General features: G+C 36.2%; 1 protein-coding gene across 1 annotated transcript; it reads right to left on the bottom strand.

The window, feature by feature from the left end:
• Window positions 1–2,240: 2,240 nt before the first annotated feature.
• Window positions 2,241–23,708, bottom strand: LOC117333281. The gene is made up of 5 exons (XM_033892505.1): window positions 23,601–23,708; window positions 14,095–14,215; window positions 4,873–4,946; window positions 3,234–3,378; window positions 2,241–2,973 (listed from the first exon to the last, which is right to left on the bottom strand). The coding sequence occupies exons 1-5, from the start codon at window positions 23,628–23,630 to the stop codon at window positions 2,564–2,566; spliced, it is 780 nt and encodes a 259-aa protein (XP_033748396.1). The 5' UTR covers window positions 23,631–23,708; the 3' UTR covers window positions 2,241–2,563.
• Window positions 23,709–24,152: the final 444 nt, after the last annotated feature.

Consider the following 24,152-nt stretch of genomic DNA (forward strand, 5'->3'; position numbering starts at 1 on the left):
TTGGTAGAATTTTTAATCATTCTGTTTACATGTTTCCAAGATGACATTCTTCAAAATCATGGCTAGTGGACCAGTGTTGAAAACTCCATTTAAGCAGGACAGTGGTAAACGTTAACATTATCGTCTATGGGAAACCAATTGGTTCCGTGGTTCCTGAATGCGACTACTCAACTATCAGGGCAAAGAGGCATTGGATGATGGATCATATTAGAACCCACTACCGTGGATTAATGGTGAGGGAAGGAGGACCAAGGAGGCCAGCAGCACAGTTAAGGGTTGAGTTATCTTCCCCTGTGAAAGTAGCTGCAACACCATCACAACTAAAATTATTAGAGTCATCACAACTATCAGAGTTGGATGGTTCCCCCAAGAGCTCACAAGGAGAGGAAGCCGAGTTCACAACATTACAGCTGAAGCTATGGGGTTGGACCACGCCTGTCTGGGATGCGCTATGTTAGGCTGCTTACAATAACGTCACGTCATCATTTTGAATAAAATAACAATGTTGTAAAAGATGTATCATTTTGACGCGCATTCCAAGGGGAATAATCTAGATGATGCGATCAGAAACTTTCATAAAAACGTATATTTGCTTGTAAGTATATAAGAGAAATAATCAAACATGGGTCTGTTCCGTGGATAAGGATATCTCAACCCTCGTGTTAGAGTTCGCTTGCCAGCACTCGGCAAGCCTTTTTCAGAGATTAATAGAATCGTCCACCCCCTTGGGGGGTGAGACAGGGGAATCTCAACCCGAGGGGAAGATTCTTAAGTTGCCAAACACAAGGCTTGTCGAGGGTTGAGATTACCCGGTCTCACTTCCATGGGGGTGAGTGATTATTTTTCTGTTACCATCTTATGTATCTAATATTGACGTTACATCAATGCAAGGAAATGTTGACGTGACGTGACGTGATTGAATTGTCGACGTGACGTCATTGTACTGTTGCCGTAACGTCATGGTACATGTATTGTTGACGTGAGGAAATACAATTGTTCCCTAGGGTGAGATAAGAAAATCTCAACCTCGGTAAAACTGCGGATATCCCTGTCCAGGGTAAGAGAAATCCCTGTCCACGGAACAAACCCATGTCAGATTCTCTTAATCTAACAAATTAATTTGACCGATCGAATTCGAACGTTATCTGTGGTTTATTTTGTATATATGTTTTTCTATAAATATGTCGAGTTGACATCTATGCTAGACTTTAATATGTTCTGACAATGATCTACCGATATCGCTTAATATTTATTTAAAATGGTCTAGATGGTGTCTGCATATATTGTTGATACTTGTATTCTTATGGTTTCTGCGAGGTCACATGAGCCAAAGGTTCATGGTGATCTTTTGGAATAGCGTCGGTAGTGAACTGTTTTTCTTGTGAACACAATAATTTGAGTAAATAGGAACGAATCTTCATGTAACTTAGTATGCAGTTCTCTGAACATCAATGAGTTCTCTGATGATTACACCATCGGGCCGATTCGAATAGTATAACTTAAAAAGCTATGTTTTTTTGTAGTTGTATTGCATTGGACTTTGTAAACACGATAACTTGAGTAAGTATAGGCGAATTTACAGGAACATTGTTACGGAGCCATATTTCAATAAGATCTCAGACCTGCCCGACATTTGTGCTGATTCAATTGAAACTTCCAGAATAAAGGCCCTTTGCAGTTGTATTACCAGTTGAGCATTATGGATATGCTAACTTGATAAAATATGAATGAATTTTGATAAAAAGTAGTATGCATTTTATGTCATTAAGAGGTCGAATAAATTCAACATTGCTACTGATTCAGTGGTAGCTTACAATTAGATTTTGCCCTTTGCAGTTCTTTTATCATTGAGCTATGTGAGCATAACTTGGGAAATTAATGAATATATGTTGCTGAAATATGGTATTCTGTGGGCTTGATATCACTAAGACCTAGAACAATTTCCTCATTGAGACAAATGGAAGCTTAATGGTTATGGTCCTTCGCATTATAAGCCTAGGGCCATGGTATTGGTCCAGTAGCATGCTGGTATGATGGACTACTTAGTTGACTTTGGCCTACTTTCAAGGTCACATGGTTCAAATATGTTAAATCTTAGTTTAAAAGCAGACGTCATCTATCAGTACATAAATGACAACTCAAATGACCAATGGGCCTCTTGTTTGTTCCGGCATATATGTGCGGCAGTGAGTCGTTTTATATTCTGTAATACGACAAATGAGAATGTTTAAAGACTTTGCTCATGCACGATATATTTTATCTAAAATTTGCAAGGACGCTTAGTCTTCAGCGTATTGTTGATATGAAAACAATTTAATGCCACATTATGTTACAGATTAATGTCATTATCTGTAAAACCAGACACCAAAGAACACATTTGATTGTTTTAGTATCATTTTGATTTTGCTGTTTTTGTTAAACCGCATAATATTTCTCTGCTGATTTGATAAGTCATGGGTATGTCCTATTCTCGTATGTCCTCTAAGCAAATCATGTGCATTTTATGTATCTATCTTTGTTCAAATTAGCATAATCGATTTCTAACTGTCGGACCACGACTTTGCTATTCTTCCTGTTCGTCTTTAAAAAATCCTTTCGACGACTGTAAAACGTCTTTAAACATCCTGTCTGTGTGTTTCATGATTGTGTCTACATCCTTTCTGAGGACATCTAGCTTGCTGATGTTAGCTATACATGCCTTCATGGCTGCAGGGCCTTCCGCTGAATTTAAATCCGATTTCATGATATCCTTCTTCATCTCGTGCGCGTCACTTAGTAGGCATTCGATGGTTGACCTAACCTGTGGAGCGCGATCGAGTATTTTCTTTATAAGTTTATTTATCGCATTGAAAAGGTCTAACACCGGAATCACCTGTTGATAATCCACAGTGCATGTGCGTAGAATCTCCTCAGACTTATATTCAATTTGAATACAGTTTTTCAATTTTCTGTCAACAACGAGTTCCGCCTCACCTAAAATAATCAATAAAAATGTCAAAAAACTTGAGTTGAAATAATTAATTTCCTATTTGCATATTTGTAAATAAACGTCAGCACCCTTAATCACCGTATCACTTGGAGTAAACCTCGTATATTCTTTAAATCTTCTTCAATGGCATTTATCACGATGAATGCTTTCTTCTTTACCAATTATTCAACTATTTATGCTACAATTATCTAAATTTGGACCATGAAAGTGTTTTGTTCTGAATGAAATCAAAATATCAACTCACCACACCTTTCTACCAGAATCACCACACATTTGTGGAGTTCAGAAATTCCTTCTGTTTCTGCAGCAAAATAACCCTTGAACTTCTCCATGTCTTGCTTCAGTGTTTGGAAGCAGACAAGGAGATCGTCATACAACTTCGCCTGATCCTGTAAATTTAAAAGAAAAAAAAAGGTATACCACGTATTACAACGTTACGATAAACTAAATACTTAAGAAACATGTAGCATCTTATCCACCAAGAAATTATTTTGTTTGTTTTAAACAATATTTTAATCAAATACACTTACACTACATCACAATACAATTTCATTGTTTGATTTCGAGGCGACCATTTTATACGACCTAGCTGGTATGCTTGTCAAATTTACCCCATGTATAAGTCATTAATATTAAAAACACAAACCTCATGGAAAGTAAACACTATGAGGATACGTATTCTAAAATTATGTTCATTTCGTGTATGACGCAGTCACAACCTGCTGGCGTATGACTTAATGCTTCAGGATAAAAAAGAGATACACAAATCAGAACAAATTTAGCGGTGACACACCACAGGATATGGCAAAGATTGGAACCCCCTAAAAAACGATAAAATTAGCAATCACAGTTAACACACCTGTTTTAATATTCAGAGAGATAATTATCTATGTAGGTATCGTATCATAATGGCATCATACACTTCATGCTTTCCAAAACCAAATAAATACATAACCAACATAGTCTTTGCCTGAGGTTGAAATATTGATTTAAGTACCCAAAAGAAGGGTCTATATTTTTATGTGTTGATAAATACAAATATCAATCAAAAGGCATCTTATTGTTGTTTGTTAATACTTGATACTATGCCAGAATGATACATTTCCTCTTCGATGCCATCTTAATGTACGATGTGTTGATAAAGAAAATATTACAAATTTCAGAAGAAAAAATTAAAATGTAACAGCTTACAAACGACATTCCCTGCGTTGCCCTACATCTTGCTCATGTACATGTCTAACCGATTAGAACACAACGGTGAACATGTTTAAAGTTACATAATAGTGTCCGTTTCGGAACTGGAACGGACGAGCCTTCGGTAGCCTGCGGCCTACCACTAGACAACCGAATCTGCGTTAAGTGTTTAGCATTGCTTGAAAATTGTCCGCAATATTTATGGTACTGTATAGTGTTATGTCCGTTCAAAAACAAAAATTAAATACAACACACATACCAATCAATTTATGATGACAATGAAAAAGCTAAACCGTTGTATTAGTGATTATTTCGCACGATTCGACCCGAACACAACTGCTATAAATCAATTGACCTATTTTAGTGACTAACTGACTCTCCTGAGATCGGATATCCCTGACGACATACATATGTACAATGATTGTGATTGGTTAATAATTGTTATTGGTTTAGAGTTATATTTATGTTGATTGGAATTTGATTCCAGACTCTTACACTGGGTTTGAGATTAATAAGACCTTACATTGGTCTATCACGTGGACAAGGATTACTAAACCCGAGTGCAAGAGTAATTAAATCTTCTCTTGTCAGGAATATAGGTACATGTACATTCAAAAAGTGGAATGTTCAGGTTGTGTTTAATAATCTTTTTTACAACAAAGAATTAAGCGCTGAAATGAAGTGATTACCTGAAAAGTTTTGTCTAACTTGGACAATGCCACGGTCTTCATATCAGCTGGTCGTAACACGTCGACGGAGGTCGCTATATAACAGATAAACTGATACTATTAAGCTAGTTATTCGTAGATACTGAGTTCCTATGCTATTTATATTTGATTTCGGCATCAAAAGATATATGTAAAAACCGTGCTTGAAGCTAGCTAAATGTGTTATACGATTGTTTCCTGGCTTACCTGTGGAATCTTTTCAGCACCAAAGACATATTTCAGTCTGTTTGTAAAGGGATACTGCATCACCTACACATTATGTTTAGTATTAGCGCATTTTTTGTTTCATTTTAGAAGGGAAACGTTCGTATTATCAAAGGGCAAAATTCATTCCAAACATGTCTACACGATACCGACTATCGCGGATTTGACCCGTATTGATACACTGACATGGACGCGATGGCAACATGCACCTGCTACAGGAGAGTTACAAAGATGAGCTGTACATGATTCTCTCATTACTGTAAGTCCCAAAAATATTTGTCACGCGCCAAATACCCTTGACAAATACTTCCTCACTACAACCAATATACATCTCACTGCATTATTGTATTCACTCTACCTAACGGTATGTACAATGTGAAAGTCTTATTCGCCCGCTTCAAAGGCTAACTAACAAAGCCCACTATGGTCTTATTGGTGCAATAGAAATGTTTTATCAGGGGATTGTACTTATATATCTAAATCGTCAAAGCGTCTATAAGAATATGATTTCGTTAGTGGTAACATTATACAATCATTGAAGTCAAGCATGATTTGTTCAGAAGAATGAAGCACTGAGGAAAGAACAACCTCCTTAGGCCGCCAACGTTGCATGCATATTCTTTATTTGATCATCAATCAATTTCGTTATCCAATTTATGTTTCCTTCCATTTAGCTATATAATTGAATCTAAAATGCTAACAAAAATACAGTAATCCAATCCCCCATGTAATTGTTTGGTGTAAAACAAAATTCTTTCTTTCTCATTTTTTAACGTAATATTACCATATGTTTTAGTTTAAGTGTATGGTAGAAGTTGTTTTTTGAAGATTTACTATTTGCATTCCTCCCACACCCCTTCATTGTGTATTATTGGTTCTGCCTCCTTTTTGTTCTGATGGCTCCACCTCCTGTTTGTACAATTGGTTCAACCTACTTTTTGTACTATTGGTTTCGCCTCTTTTTGGTACTATTGGTTCCACCTCCTTTTTGTACTATTGGTTCCGCATCCTTTTTGTTACAATTGGTTCCACCTCCTTTTTTACTATTGGTTCCCTCTCCATGTTTGTACTATTGGTTCCATCCCCATTTTTTAAATATTGGTTTAGCACCCGATTATTCTCACTGTTAATACTATGAAACAAGCTTATTTTTGCAAACAATTATTTTTCGCATGTTTCGAGGGCGATCAAAATTCCCGAAAATTTACATCCCCGAAATGCTTTAATCACAGATACAGGAGGCATTTTCTTACCATAAAACAAAAATCAATTCGCTGTGAAAAAAATCGTTAGGCATGAAAATTCGAAATCAGATCCCCGCGAAAATTAATCAGTTTACAGTATTGCGTAAATCCAGGCTTTGTTTAGTTTTCCTTTCTAATGGTGAAACGTCGGCTTCCATTTTTCATTAATTATAGTGGCAATATAACCCCTATTTAGTTTTTCATTAATCTAATGGCAAATCGTACTCGGACTATTTTCCATCGATTTTATGAGCCAATGTCCGGAATTTAATTAGCATTGATTTCTGATTTTGTATTCTTTCTCTTTCTTGGAATTAATTGAGCATCACAATGAGACTTGATCAGGTCGTTCCCCTTGACAGCCGTAAAATCGGAGACAGTATTGTTTTTCCCAGTGATGTGACGTTCTTACATAAACCCAGACAATCTATTTGGGGACAAACCCGTAACGAAAATGGCATCAGTGTCCTACAGAATTCAATTAGGTCTGATATAGGAATTTTACTGTTGGTTTTGTAGCTTTATTGGTGATCTCCATCATGGAAAATGTCCTTTTAATGATCGTTTCAATTAATTACTTTCATGTTAAATTTGAAAACAGCGGGTTTACCCAACCCTGTACACAATTTCACCCCACCCTTCAACAATGTAGCATTACACGTGAGCATTTGTTGACATTTTCCTGAACTTGATCACGTGAATGCTTAACTAGTAACATACCACGTTTGAAATCCACATGCGAGATAAATGCATATTATTGTGCGTTGAAGAGATATGATACTGCTGGAATTTATTTAAAATTTAATAGCCTAGAACAAAGGAATTTATTCCATCCCTGTAAAACCCAAGGTAAGGTTTAAATAATTTTAAATGTGTTGACACGACTTTTTTCAAATGCACTTGGTAACAATATAATCATAGACAGGGACATATATTTGTAAGTGAATTTGTAATTGTTTCGTGATAATATTTACACCTATTTGTTATATTTACCTCTTCAAAGTCCGTGTCCATAGTCTCTGCTATTTATAAGAAAACCAAAATAAAGCAAGAGCGTGTTTCGTAACGGTTTTTTTTAATAGCGTAGCGATGTGTTACGTTCCGCTGGAATTGATATAATGATGGTCGGTCTCACGTGTACGCGCGCTTTCACAGGCACAGATCCCAAGTCTCGTATCCATGAACACTAAAATATCTGCCACTTCCTTGGAAACGTTGACCGAAAATATATATTCATCACAGGGAATAACTTCTAACCATCTGAAAAACTATCATCTTTTTTTATTTAAAAAGCGAAAGCTTTTTATGTTGCGTTGTAAGCTTTGATCATTGCGTTTTTAAAGCTATTTTCATACAAAATGTGTATGTTTTACAAAATCAAAAATATTATTATAGACAGCTTTTCGTATTTCTAGCTCTATCTTTCATATTGTAAAGAAAAATAATGTATCTTTTTATCGTTTCAAACTGATCTTTAGCTTGGTTCTGTCATTACGAAATCACCAAATTCGCTAAATAGAGCATAATTTAATTATAACGAAACGTATACATGTAGCTGGCCGACGACATGATAATACAAAGCAAATAAGCCCATCACCTGTGTCCAAAGGGGAAAAACAATTACATTGGCAACACAAACGGGAAATCAATATATCTAGAAACCTCTACTTTGTGTATTTTGATATATGTCGCTATCTTATACATGATGTGTGATGAGATGTTTGTGTTAGGTTTCGCAATGGATATGTTTGACTCGTTTTGATGTAGTAGAGATACAAAAAATGTAAGTGACATTGATCTATGACAACCAGACTTCTCAATCCCTATAACCTCTATCATCTATCGTCCTTGGCGCATGGGCGTTTCATTATCAGTCACATGAATGACAGGAGACAACTACCATTAAGCTCGACATTAGATCTCGCGAGACCAAGTTAACTTTGACTAAATTAGCGACATGTCACCAGGCCGTAATCCAATGGGCAATAATTGTCTTTACTTTAGAGTCATGGCGAATACTTTCCATGTCAAGTCACTACTATTTTTTGTTCACGATGATGGACATTACTGCTCTTTCCAGAATTCTTATAACCTTAATTTTATACCCCTACATAAGGTTTACAATCAGATCAATTGAAGCCTCGGATAGAAGGACTATTCACACATCCTTCATTTTATATATTTACAAGAAATCAGTTAATGCGTGAACTTTAATCGCATTAACCAGTTTGAAACATGAATCGTTTGATTTGACAAATGGTTGAAAACAATTCAGATCGTTAAAACTAACTATATTGAGCATCCCTATCTGTTTAGAACGTTAAATATAGCTACATTGAACATTCTTGCCTGTTCTGAACGTTAAATCCAACTGCATCAAACATTCCTACTCATTTAGAACGTTAACTCTAACTATATTAGCCATTCCTACCTGTTCTGAACGTTAAACATAACTACATTCGGCATGTTTGTTTGCCTATTTGTTTGTTAGCTGGTTTTATCGCTCAATGAAAAACCAAGGTTATTTGTAGGCGCGGTCTCATTGATACAGTTGGTGACCTCACTGAACACAAACGGCAGGTTCAACGAATGCCTTCCGGAGCGATTGAGCTAAACTGTCTTGTCCATGGGCACAACCACGACAGCACAGATCGGTCCGTTTCCCTGCTTCCCGAGAAACACAAACCTGTCACGGGTGAAGGTGTCGAACCACACACATGCACACGCACACTCACTTACTCACACATTCAGTCTGGAGAGATATATCGCTTTGAATCAGTTGGTTCAGAACGTGCACCTCACAATTAATCATTAACGCAAATGATAGTTCCACGGATAATCATTGTGTTTGGTCTTGGCAATCATTTAACAATGATCGGGGGGAGGGGAGGGGGAGGGGGAGCTTTGTTGTAAAGTCAGTTCCTGAAATGAAAGTCAGTTCCTGAAATTCCCTTTGCTATTTGCACCTGAGAATACCTTGGCGGTATGCATATAGCGAGAAACTGCGAATCGGGTCGGTCTGTGCAGTTGTGGTTGTGTCTATGGCCAAGACACTTTATCCTAATTTCTCTTGGTGGCATACGACGGGCCTCCCGTATGTTAATTGTTAAGTTGGGTAATCACCAACTACTTCATGGAAACCCTGCCTCAAAATGACACTGGCTGATCACGGGGCGATAAACCCAGCAAACAAACAAATTCAGTGTGAATGCAAAGTTCACGAAATGTGGTAAATCTGAATGTAACAGTTCCCTGGTTTAGGTTAAAAGGAATGGAAATGTAAAAAATGAAGTATTTTAATTGATCAAAATAATACAGCATCACATAAAAGCAAATAGTGAAGTGCTTATTAATGAAATATTCCATACTATCTAAATTGGCTGTTCTTCAGATTCCATTGGTATAGTAGTCTTTGGCATACACCATGCATAAACAGTGTATGGTTAATTTGAATTGTATTTTATATTGTGATATTTACAGAAACGATACATTGGAATATGACATGTACATGAACTCAATGTATTTGTGCTATACTTTTATATACTTGAATGATAATAATTGTGTTTTTTGGGATCCAAAATATTGCAGTTGTTTTTTATATAGAGTACTTGACATACTGTATTTGAATCTATCAAGCAGCTGATAACTTATTTGCCTTCAAAATTGTTTTGATATTTAAAGCAATATATCACATTTCTAGTTGCTTGTTGGTGTTAATTCTGATACCTCTGAAGTTTGACTTGATTCTAATTTGAGGACGAAACATGTTATGTGTATACATCTTGTAATTAGATTTACATGAGAGACGGTGTCAAAGTGTCTAACCTTTAATTACACTCGTTCATTCTCGCGCGAATCAGACTAATTTATCTAGCATTATTGCGTGCATGTATCTGTTGGCTGTGAGATATTGATGGAGCCCCTGTTGATAAGAACTTCAAATAAATGAGGATTTGTAATAGGGGTTGGATACAACCTTCTGAGTGTTCTGTGAGTAATGCCATCTGCAACCAAACCAGCGACATACATGTACATGATGGATCCGGCCGATATAGATACATTATTTATTTGGCTTTGACATAATCACTTCTATTCTCATATTGATTAAACGTCTTTCTGCCAAGGAAAATGACCATGAGCATGCGCAACACCGTTCTCAGAAAAACCGGAGAACGTCATCTTGAACACATTTTCGTGAATACGTTTTCAGCATGAGAGCAAAATCGGTGAGTACAAGACTAAACTTTTAAGCACAAAACCTTTGAGTATGAGTACGGCTCAATGAATACGGGCCTAGATGTTTCGGAAGAGTAAGCATTTTCTACTTCAACGACAACAACGATGCAAATTTTGTCAAATTATGTTCATATCTTCATCCCTCCTTCATATCTCCCTTGTGGTATATATCAGCGATGGATCAGTGAGGGATTAGGGATAGCCTAACTTAGTGACCTTGTCATATATATAATGATGTAATCCTTTTAACTCGACACACACACACACACAATGGTGTCCCGAAGGTGGAATTCTGCAATGTTTTGAAGGTTAACGGGTTTTGGATGTAAAGATGCGTATTGAGTGACACGATAGGAGAAAGATGAATGTTTGTTGATGACGGTCATATATAGTATGCGCCGTGTCATTTCGAATAAATGTGTATTATGTCCATTGCCGTGAGGTGGTGTGGTGTTTCTCGTGACTGAGTTCCCGGCCTTGTACTCGTTAGTATACATACCACTGCCATATCAAACAAATTAAATTCATATTTTCTATGCAAGCGCCTGTGGCATAGGTAGGACGATTCGGGACTACAATTTACATTGACCGTTTTCATGTTAAGTATCACCAAGTCGCGAATATAAATATTTAGATATTAATTCAGTTGGGGCAAGCCATGGAATATGGACGCTTTTTGGACACCTTTATTTCAAGTAAGTAAATTCCCATAAATTTTACTCGTCGAAATCCTTCACACTTTGAACTGTACATTCACTAAATACCAAAAGTGAACAACGATGTGAAAATGGCACTCTCCTTGTTTGTTTTTAACAGTAATGGTACTCTCGAAGCCCAACAATAAGCCTTTTCGGAACACTAACGTCGTCGGTTTGCTCATCAGAGACATTGTAGTGTGATTGTCTGTATAGGAATTTACAGAAAAAGCAGTAAAAACAATGCGGGTGTTTTATTAGCTTAAAGCCAGTAGTAGCTAAGGCAGGGGTCATTGTGTACTTTTGCTAATATTTCAGTTTTGATTGTTTGCAATATAACTTAAAGCACAGGATATGTAAGCAGTAAACCGACCAACCCAATCTACAATTATCATTTTGTATATTACAAATGATGTCGGGGTTTTTCAACAGCCTGTATCGCTTTTCGTCTCATGTGACCTACTCTAATCACCTTTTGTTTGTCGTCGTGCGTCGTGCTACCGTAAACACTTCTTCTCAGAAACTTCTAATCAATTTCAAGGAATATTTGCAGAAGACTTTATGGTCCCCATGGAGAAGGGTTAAAGGGACTAATATATTTTTTTTTTTAAAGGGGGGGTGGGGGGGGGGGGGGGGGGGGGGGGGGTGGGGGGGGGGGGGGGTATCAAAACACATATAAAGTAGTTGCCCTCGTTTAGACTCCATTAATAATTTGAATTTTGGTTTGGATATTTTTTACTGTCTTCTGTTATTTAAGCTTTTATTCTTTCTTTTTCGGCGTTGAACAACAAAGAATAAAGAACATCTCCTCACTATCAAAACATATGTGTATAAACACAAATGTCACATAAGTCAAAGGGTTCGACGCCTATCATGATTCGTCATCAGCAGTCCATTATTTAGTATTTACTGCTTGTATCAAGTGTTACCAGCTATTTGCTTTAGGAAAACATTCAAAACTTAAGGACTGTTCCTTAATTAAGATTTTTTCCATAAATCTGTAATACTTTCCTTTGGAAATCATTCGAAAAATCAAAGGAATGTTACTTAATTAAAACCGTTTCTTTGAATATGTAATATTTTCCTGTGGAAAGCATTCAAAAAAAAATGAAGGAAAGTTTTTTTTTAATTAAGATTGATTCTTTATATATATCATACTTTCCTGTCGAAAGCATTCAAAATTTATGGAATGTTGCTTAATCAGAATTGGTTCCAAAAATATGTACTTAAGTAATACTTTCTTGTGGAAAGCATTCATAAAATTCAAGGAATATTCTTTAATTAAGATTGGTTCCTTAAATTTGTCACACTTTCCTGTGGAAAGCATTCACAAAATCTAAGAAACGTTCCTCAATTAAGATTGGTTCCTTAAATCAGTAATAATTGCATGCGGAAAGCATTAAAAAACTTAAGGAATGTTCCTTAATTAAAATTGGTTCCGAAAATATGAAATACTTTCAAGTCAAAGCATTCGAAATTTGAGGAGTGTTCCTTAATTAAAATTGGTTCCTAAAATATGTGATACTTTCCTGTCGAAACCATTGAAAATGTATTGAATGTTCCTTAATTAAAATTGGTTCCTAAAATATGTACTTAGGTAATACTTTCCTGTGGAAAGCATTCATAAAATTCAAGGAATGCTCCTTAATTAAGAGTTCAGGTATTTTTATGGGGACGTTGATGAAACTGGGGCCAGGTTCTATCTGTTCATTCTAAAGTCAGCTTTATTAAGCCATATGTAACCATATTACTAATAGTCAAATGTCATACGTTTAAATCAATATACTTCATATGAAATATTACTTACTTGTATTAATATTCAAAAGCAAGAAAATTAGAAACTTTTTAAGGAATTTACCAATCTCCGCAATAAATCACATTAAACATATATCCCACGAATCATATCTAGATCTTATTCGCAAAAATCCAGTTCTTAAAACCAAAACTAGCTAACAAGTGTCGATGTTATAATTAGAAGTGATCAGAAAGAAGAAAACACTTTATGACTCTTTATGTTTTATTCCTGATAGACTGCGTATATCTGTTCACCAGAGTATTAGCAGATACAACCGAGAAATATGTCCCTATTGCAAAACTTTTTACTGTATCGAGGGCATAGAAGGCTTCCTCTTAATCTAACGGAATATTTACCATATCCGTTTATAATGCAATAAGTGCGACATTACATATATGAATGGCTGATAGTGAAAAGTTCCCTAGTTCGATGCATGTACTGTGTGTGCTGTATGATGAAAGGGAGTCAAATCTGGTTTAACAGTTCAGTTTTAAAATCTCTTTTATCGGAGACCTGTAGAAACAAACACAGACAGATCGGAGTGTGGATGCAATCCTGACAAAGGGCTTGGTTTAAAAATATAACGATAGTGCTACTAGTAGTGATAGGTTTAACTGGAGAATACTGTTTACTTAAACAGTACGATAATTGATTGTTTATCTACCAGCTGCTTGTAACAGCGGCACCTATTGGTTCCCCCACTCTCCCTGGCAACGCTTAAACAAATTGTTTCCGTTATAGAGGTGACACGGTACACTTTATATAGCCGGAATAAATCACACGTGATGAAAGCAACACCCGGCTATAATAATTTGATAAATTTCACATTAGTTGGTAACAGCAGAAAAGGTTGACAGTTGTCATTCAGGAAGACGAGACATAATAAGTGCATGTTTGTGTATATGAGTTCAGATGAAATCAATAGCTAATATTTAATACTTTAAAATAGTACATAACACATATCTTTAGAAAAGAAGTCTATATTAAAAGGATATTTAATTGTACATACTGAATTCCACGGTGTGTGAGTTTTTGTCTCCATATTTCTGTCTGGCAGACGATGGTGGTTCACGGTCACCATGGTGATCTGATTGGTCCTGAAGTAGCCTCGTTTTCGACGTGGGACCCTCCTGTCAATAAGGCAAAGTTGAAATTGTACTGTTTACCTTCTTTATGATCCTTCGCATGATGTCATTTCTAATATGTATTCTGTACAGAAAGTTATAATAATAATAGATTAAATTCTAGAACCAATTCCTCACACTTTTTCATTTTTTCAAAGCTTGTTATATCGGGACCATTAATTAACAATATGTTGTGTTGACGAATCTTGAATGACAACAATGAAAATTCGACAGACTTCACTACTTCTAGAAACTTCTAAAAACATCAATGTAAGTAATAGACAAAAATACATGCAAATCTTTGAGAAGATATAGAAGCTACGGCTATATAATCATTTACTTCCGTTGCAGCCGTGGGATTACTGATGAGTCCTATTAATTCATGATTAAAAGATCCATATACTTCCGTCTGTACATATAAATGAGAGGGTATCAGACGAACTATAACTACAGGATAGTTTATAAAGGTGTCAAAACAGAACAAACAACAGGTCAGATTTCAGCTTTCCTCGTGACCCGTTTTTGATTGCCACATATCAAACAAATACATAACGCTGATACATCGACAGATATTAATCCGAAAATGTTAGAAAAGCCGACAACAATCATTAACACAATGACATGTGACACAAGCAGTCAGCTATCGTCATAGTCAGTACAATGTGACCAGGTACAGTGTCCTGCTGGAGGTATTCGGCAGTATGCTTCTGTGGTTTTGAACTATACAGTCAGCATCAGTTCCGAGCTATCACAGGAGGACAAACAAAATCATATCGCAGCTGCCCAAAACACTACACGCATGCGTCTCACACACAGCGAATGTCGTCCTCTTAATACAGTTCCAAAGCAACGCTAGCAAAATGCAACGCAACAAAAGCGCTTAGATAGAAATATCATCATGAAGTAATTGACTTGATGAAACTAGATCATCCACGTATCATGTCAGCGATGAGCTTTACCAAAATAATTTCCAAGATGTCTGGATCAATGCAATAATAACAGTACACAATTATTGAAAATTCAAGGAATAAATGTATTTACTGGAAACATATCTACCGCAAATACTCAATCGAAAAAAACAAAAACAAACCTGGTTGGGGAATTAATATATATCAACTTAACACATACAAGCCGGGATGAAATAGTTGATAACTATTATATTTTAAAACACTTTATTTTTTTAAGTAAAAGCATCATTTTTGTAAACGTTTGGTTATTTTTTCTCCTCGAGAGTTTTTAAATAGGTTTTTACAACCTTTAAACTCGTTGATACTCACCACCATGACCCCTCCGCTATATTATGAAATTAGTTTGATCTTCATATGCCTAGCGTGATACGGTCAATATTACAATACATTTACAAAGACAAGATGGAGACCTCGAGATGTTTACCACGATATTCAGTTTTTAGGTTTACCCCACCGCAGAAACCCGCAGTAAGTCATTTTCCTCATCGAACTATAGGGAGCAGTTTGCTACGCTATTAAATTGTGTTTTGCTTGTTTTATTTTAAACATACTTGTGATGGTGAGACAATTAAGCCTTAGAACCGAGGTTTGGATAGCATGTGCTTGACAAAGGGTTCAAGCCTCCAGTCCAATGAAAGGTTACTGTGACATTATTGACATCTTTAAGTAATAACAAACAATCAAGTAGTATACCCTGTACTTTGAAAGTACATTAACCGATAAATCTACATATTTCCCTAGAAAGATTATATATACATTTGTACCTCGCGTTCAATTACCTATTTGTAGGGCAAACTAATACCTAAAGAGTATAAGCTATGTCAAAACTACAATGGAGTTATATGTGAAGTTTGGGGCAAAAGTTAATAAAAGTGGTAAAAAAATGAATGACATATTGAAATTAATTTGGATGCTGGATTTCCTACAGCGAATAGCTATACGTAATGAACTGTCGAAATACAATATAATCTTATTGATATGAACATGCAACTAGGGATTCTATAAAGCATGTACATTGTTAATTCATTATTCTTATATTACGCAATGAGCATAGAATAATTGAATTATACATAAAAACATAAATTTAACTATCAAAAGTGAAATTAAATTCGCCCAGCAATTCACTCACCAAATCACAAAGTATACAATATATCAAAATGATATGATTCATCGTCCATATATAACAATTTAGCGGAAAAACCAAACTAGACGATGCCCATTTACATATAGTAGAAAATAAATCGATTTTCTTCAAATATTAAAGAAAAATGCAGATTGAGATTAAAACGGATTGTTCGAAAGACACAAACGAGAACTGTGCCTTCAAATATGAATTTTCCGAAGATGTTGTAACTGCTAAGAATATAAACACTTCCAAAAATATATATGATGAAAGATGAAAAAAGCAGGTCATTCTATATAACTACATGTATAAGGCAAACATACCTAGACATGAACTTTAAACACAAATTGTAGAATAGTAATTAAGTCTAGTGTAGAGGAACTTATTCTGTTCCGGAACTGGAAAATAACTATCACTTATAGTGTACACCATGTAATTACTGTTAAGAAACATTAGTGTAGATATTCATTTTTATTTTTTATTTTTGTAATGAAGAGTTATCTGCTCTTGTATTGTCGCAGGAACAGACAACTAGACGGAAATTCGTCCTTCTAGGACTTATTACGGATGCCATGGGTCTAAAAGTGGGAAAATCTAGAGTTCATCAAGATCAAACGTGTATTATTGAAAATCAGTTGCATGAATCTAAAATATAGTAATCAAATTCGTATCTTTTACATATTGAATACAAAAACGAATTATAAATGCATTCTAAACACTTCGATCTAATCCTTTCAGCCATCTTTGATGAAAGGTACTGTAATGGGAGGGACTGTTCCTTATGTTTCTAACTGGTGTAATTGTATTCCAAATCAACAAATGTCGTGATTATGTTAATTTGAGTTACACGATTGATTAATTGTTAAACATTGGTTTGGTTTGGTTTATTTTGTTTAACGTCCTATTAACAGCTAAGGTCATTTAAGGACGGCCTCTCGTGTGTGCGACATGTATGCGTGTGGTGAGTGCGTATGTGTGTTTTGGGAGGCTGCGGTATGTTCGTGTTAAGTCTCCTTGTGATAGACCGGAACTTTTGCCGATTTATAGTGCTACCTCACTGAAGCATACTGCCGAAGACACCCAGCAGCACATCCCACCCGGTCACATTATACTGACAACGGGCGAACCAGTCGTCCCACTCCAAATATGCTGAGCGCTAAGCAGGAGTAGCAACTACCATTTTTAAAGACTCTGGTATGTCTCGGCTAGGGGACAGAACCCAAAGCCTTCCTCACAGGGGCGAACGCTCAACTAAAGGCCAAAAGTGAGGCATTGTCAAGGGAGACATTAGGAAGAAGAAAGTTGTTCAGAAAGAAGAGAAAAGATAAGATCCCAAATTTAGTCGCCTCTTACGATCATGCAATTGGGGGCAGCAGGTACAATTCTTACGCCCTACCTGCAGGGCAGTTGTTAAACATATCAAAACGTTTCATTTTCCCGCGCTTTACATTACTATTCCCCATTCCACACTTAAGGAACGCCTTCGTTCTCTTGATAATGGTATTTTATTTTCAGGACTCTCGAATGGTGTTTAAAGTACATAGCTGTGAACCATACGGGGACGTATTTCATTAAACATATATATACAACAAGGTCCCGTAGAAGATACGGTGAAGGTGAATATGATTGAATTTCTGATCGATGAAATGTTGACTGTGTTTGGTGACCAGTCCATCGAACAGACTATTAGCATGCACTTGGAAACAATTACCTCCATGTTGGCCGACCTTTTTGTTTTTTTTTAAACCAGACTGATTATACTGAAGAGCTTAAATTGAAATCATCACGCTAGTCATACTGCTTAGTCGTAAGCTGTTCGTGCTGGTTACGTATACTATCGAGATGAGGGATGATGGTGAAGAGTCTGCAGTTCCTTTATTTGAAGATAGACATGGTATATCCGAATGATATACTTAATGCTAGATAAAGAAACAGTTTCGCGAAATCCCTTCATGAAGGTTTGTATAAATATTGAAGGAGGAAAGTTTCCATTGAATAAACTCAATTTATTTTCCATGGAAAGTTTACTTGAAAGAAAACTCGTGAGATCCCGACGTGGCGTTAATAACATCATATTGTCACTATGTTGTCATGACAACAATAATACATAGGACATTCTTGATTTCAAAACAGATTTATTTTACGATAAGCGATGTTTTCAATATTATAAAATAAATATAGGACATACTTAACTCTTAATTTCTAAAAAGCGAGACTGCGTCAGAAAAAAAACTACTTCATGATGATAGAAATGGTACAATGCAAATGAAAGCTTTAAGTTAAGAACAAACACAAAAGCATCACGAAAACGAATAATGGCAGAAGCTCGCAGATAGCTTAGATCATATGCCCTAGACATAATCTCTGGGCCCGGAGACCGCGACCTGTCGACTTCGATACTACACACGAATGGTCATCTATCAATGCTCCAGACGCGGTTCATTTTCCCGGTCGTCAGTTATATAATTATGATCACCAAGTCAACGGCGTCGCTAACATCCCTACCAAATCACTGGTTCCGGCAGGTACATAAGAAATGAGACAGTCTACACATTGGCTTATATACTAATCAAATTAAAGACAACTTGGCGGCCGCATAAATCCCTTCAGTCCTAGACCGGCTGGCAAACCTGATGTCCCCAAGACGAACACGTTATGAGTATAAAACGCTCTAACGAATACAATGTAGTGGCTTTCCAAAAGGCTAAGAGTGCTAACAACAGCATTATTTATTAGTAAGGAATTATATTAAAGTTTGAGAGCGATCAGTGTGTAGAAACTCGCGTAGATATGCCGAGATATTATTTAAGAGAGATAAAATTTGATTTTCAGCGCGTCAACGAGCGGACAACTGTTGAGTGTTAACCATCTGTACATGTAAGTGAGTTGTTAATGGGGAGGTTCTCTCATACGCATGGTTAACAAAATTTCTCTGATTTTATCGATATCTGCCTAAAGCCAAACAACAGCGCCGTTGTGCTTGGAATACCAGAACAATGTCTAAAAATCTTGCATTGACATTCGGGTCTCTCTGATTTATGTGTCACATTTTATTTGCAATCAATTTCCCCACTAGTACAGACAATAGGTAACCGATCACAACGTGTAAAGTATGCTACATTTGTAGCGAGCCAATCGGAGAAGATAGACTATTATTATCCATTTGCAAACATTGCTGGTTATAGCGACCAGTTATAATGATAAAAAATGACAATACCATATTTAGATAAAGCCCGAATAATCAATTTATAAACAAATATCACCAATACAGAAAAACTACAAATACTTTATATATAAAAGATACAGAATGTTGCGTCCTAACATTAATGCGTGAAAAAATAAGATATCGCTTCTGTTATGTCGGCCTTTTAAAATGTCAGCAGACATAATCCAACTCCTTTTCGCAGTCAAATTTGTAATGTGAATTCCTACTTGAAATTCCCACAGGAAACCGTGTCATGCGCGCGATATCTCGCCAGGTCGCATTAACGCAGTCAATACAAATGTAGCGAAAATATGTTTTGAAACTTGGAGTTGGATTATCAAATGAATGGACTAGTCTGTAAGGTGACATGTCGCATTCTCTACAGATGTGTGTTTTCTATCCACACGACTATATTAGCATACACTGAAGTTTTCCCAGTTTTCACTATGACAGGAGATCTGTTATTTTTTTAAAGGCCAAAACAAATCAGAAACCTTTGGATTACACATGGACATGTTTTAATACCTGCAGTGTCAAAGATATACGTTGACCGAGTTTTAGATTGAATTCAATTTAAGTGATCAGTTCCGGTAAAAGTAATGATATATTGTATAGCTGTAAAAATGTGTTCCCTTGTTTCTTTTCAAGCCTAAAAGAGAGCCAAACGCTAGCATTTATATTACTTACAGAAAAGTAGGGTCTATATTTACAAAACATCATTGATATATCACATATTGTCAAATGGAGCACCCTAGATCTGTTGGAACGATTTATGTTCTAACAATTAAAGGCAATTTTCTCGGTTCCATAGCATGTTGATCATTTCACCTTCCTTAAAACTGTCTTGTCGACACTGGGAATGAATAATCAGACTGTTTCTCGGAATATTATGTACGATTTCGAAAAGGCCTGCGTTCGTCGGAAGCAGATACATTTTCAAACAAAAATAATGAATACATTTTTGGAATGAAGACATGTTATTTAAGAATCATTCGTTTGGAGATATAAGAGTTTCATTAAAAGGGGGGGGAGGGGGGGGGGTAATAAAAACAGTTTAAAAGTTGGAACATTAGTTAATATACAATGTAGTAATAGGTATCTTCTCTACTTTATAAATACACCAACGCCATGTAATTACACAAGTTAATATATCATTTATGTTGCAATTAGTGTGCAGTTAATGATAGGGTGACTAGACTATATAGCCTTTTGTGAGCATCTAAAGACTGTAATTCAAATGGTAAGCGTATATAGCCATCCACAAAATACGGAAAAGGATAAGAAGCGTGGTCAGATATTCAATGTTCACTTAGATTTATCTGACCGTTAAACAACAAAATGGAAAAGATAGCAGCACGCCCTTAAGAGAAGCTCGCGCGGTGCATTTAGTTTGACATGCTGGAGAAAGGACAGGACAGGAAAGGCAGAACATAGCCTGTAAGGCCACGCCAGCTATGTATCAAGATTCCGCTGGTTCGTTAGTTACTCAATAAAGTGAAAAAATAGTGAATCACCGGAAAGTCTGACCGATATGCCGTATACATTTCTAAGGCTTTTTATAACAGGGGGAATGTCAGTAATATTGGCGATGTATGGCTTCCGACCTGTCATTACTCAGCCATTCAGGAACCACCAACAAAATAGGGCGACTCGTCTATTGTAATAGGATGGTAAATCCACTGTTTCCACATTGTAAATTGCATACAAAAACAATGACTTGTATATTAAATAATTCCACTATAATTTATAGACCAAACAAAGGAATTATACATATGTATGAAGCGCTATCCTCGTTCTTCATATTGAAAATGATTTTTTGGATATTTATAATACAACATGGTATTGTATTTCATTCATTTATTTTTTTAAATGTCATCTTGTCGTAGTAAATATCATGATCTTCAAGATTTAGAATTTTGACCTACATTTCTTCTGTTGTCTACGTGTATCCTTTAGCATATTTTACCGTTGGTAAGAACAATACGATAAGGTAATCAATATATCATTATGTCGTTGTAATTATCGCACCATATCCAAGCATTGTAAAAGAAAAGTAACTAATCACGAATCCATTGCTCGCCATATATATATATATAAATACCGTGACTTTAACTAGAACAACTAGATAACTAGATTGTCAGAATATCAAGTCATACGTAAATCATGTCCACTCCCTAAGAAGACTTAGATGAGGAATGAAGAGGAATGTAACAAATCAGTCGAAAGCTAGACAATTTGTCGACGGGGAAAGGGGGGAACTTATATGGGTCAAATTAATCACGATTCCATTTGTTTCTCTGACTCAACACTGTCTCTAAATGTAGTTCCCAATGAGGTAATGGAAACGAATACTCGGGTGTTGGGGTCACGACACTGAATCCTACAGTGTATATACATGTTTTATAATACAGGTCATAATTGTTTTCATCCAGGGTCATAATGAGGACTGACCAACATACCGGAGACCCGTCGCATGCCATCTAGGACAATAAGGTTAAAGTGACTTGCCAATGAACGCAACCACAATTGCACAGACCAGCCCGTTTCTCGGCTTCCCGCAAAATACAAACCGACAAGGATAGGGAGCGTTGAACAGGGAACCTCGGATCTTCACATGATGCTACATGGTTACCGATCTAGCATATAATACATGTAGGAAGAAGTTAAAAGATTTGAATTACGGTATAACATAATCAATGATCACTGTGTATGGTTTCGTGAAATAAGCATCAAGAATTAAGTTGAATATTTTTTTTTGCATTAAAAAAGGTCTGTACAACTGCGAAATTAACTACTCGCGAAGATGACACGTTATAAAGTACAGTGTATATGCAAATGTGCAGATATATGATGCTCATAGTGATAGTATTAGTTGTTTGTTATGTTCCTTATTACCACTTAAACAAACATTGGGGTTTGAATTCTTATCTTTCACATTTACTTCCCTTTGTTTCACCCAATCAGTACGGCGATAGCTTTTGACAGCAGATCGGGGTCGAGAATGGGGTATTGATATACACATACATGTGGATGTGGACATTAAGATATGTACAGATACAGTACATATGTATAGGTATAATATGCCCGCATAGGTACACATGATACATGTATTAGGAGAGTTTGGTATCGATAACAAGTTACAAAATGTAAGTTTTTTCGCAGTGTAAATTAAATTTTGTTATATAAGGCTAATCTGAAACAGCCCAGTGAAAAGGGTTTCACGTTTTGTCATTCACAACACAGGTGTCTGTTTCTGGTTGGTATTAATAGGAGAACAATATTAGCCGTTAATATAGAATGAGTAGGGTCTAATATTCATTCTCTTTATACTTACCAAAAGCAGACGCCTGTGTTCACAAGCACTTTGCTATTCAACGAAAAAAAAAACCTCTTAAAAAAAGGAAATGAAAAATAAAATTACCGGTAGTCGACGTTATATTGTATGACACGCCCGTTACAGATAGAGGAATTAAAACTTACCTAGTCGGCATCCCTTTTTAAGGTACAATGTACATGCATTTCTTGTTTTCATTCGATTATGCATATAGGACAAAACAACAAAGTTCAGCGATGAACTAACAACGTTCACCTTTTTGCTTGGTTCTGCAGGTAAAGTTTATTTTCCTTGAAGTCTATATAAAGCCTATGATTAAGGATACAAGTTTAAGTCTTGAGAGAGCCTCGAACTCGGGATGTACGGCATCCGATTACATGATTATATACCCGCAGCTTATACAAATGTACCACTGCATCACACCCGTACGGATAGATTTTAGTAACAGTAATTCCTCTGTACATGTACGTGAAACCGTGATATGAATTAAATACTATGGACATATCCTACCCGTGTATGTGTTTGTCATGTATACACACATGTACACTGATTGTTTACAACAATATCTACCTGTATTTCTTACAACTTACTGCTTATATCACCTGTATAGCGCGGCACAGATATTGAACTTTGTTCACTGTATATACGGTGTATATTATCATGTTTGTAAAGTACCCTAAAATTACCGGTTTCTGTCCGTTTCAGTCGACACATCTGTCTGGACAGCACTGATAATGTTGTAATTAGTCCTTTTGTCTTACCTGCTGTGACGAGAAACAACACCCCATCATTAATGTGTGTGGTCCATCAAGGAGGAAGCTGTTCTATAAATAACACTCACATGACAGCGGTGATGTGTACTATATATATATATGTTAATTTTTAATCTTTGAATTGAACCGGTGTTCACAGTATTTCATATCCTTGTAAATTAGAGGCCAAACTGCCCCGACACTTTATCACTAGCCCTCCACGTCTGGGTCGCGAGTTCGTGATCCACGTGGGGTAGTTGTCTTGTACTGACGGTAGGCCGGTCGGTTTTCTCCCGGTGCTCAGGCTTTCCTCCACCCCCAAACCTGGCACGTCCTTAAATGACCCTGACTTTAATAGGATGTTAAACAAAATAAACCAAACAAAAATCAATAGTTAGCACAACATGTATCATATAAAGTCAGAATTGAAGTATTCCAGGCATATGGAAATCATTGAAGTTATAATCTTTTTTAAAATAATTAGGCATATACTGCGATAAATTGTTTACACTACTAGCTGTCCATAAGTCTTTTTTTTTACAAAATTAGATTTTCGAAGAT

The sequence above is a fragment of the Pecten maximus genome, chromosome 8, assembly GCF_902652985.1.
Source record: "Pecten maximus chromosome 8, xPecMax1.1, whole genome shotgun sequence".
NCBI lineage: Eukaryota > Metazoa > Mollusca > Bivalvia > Pectinida > Pectinidae > Pecten > Pecten maximus.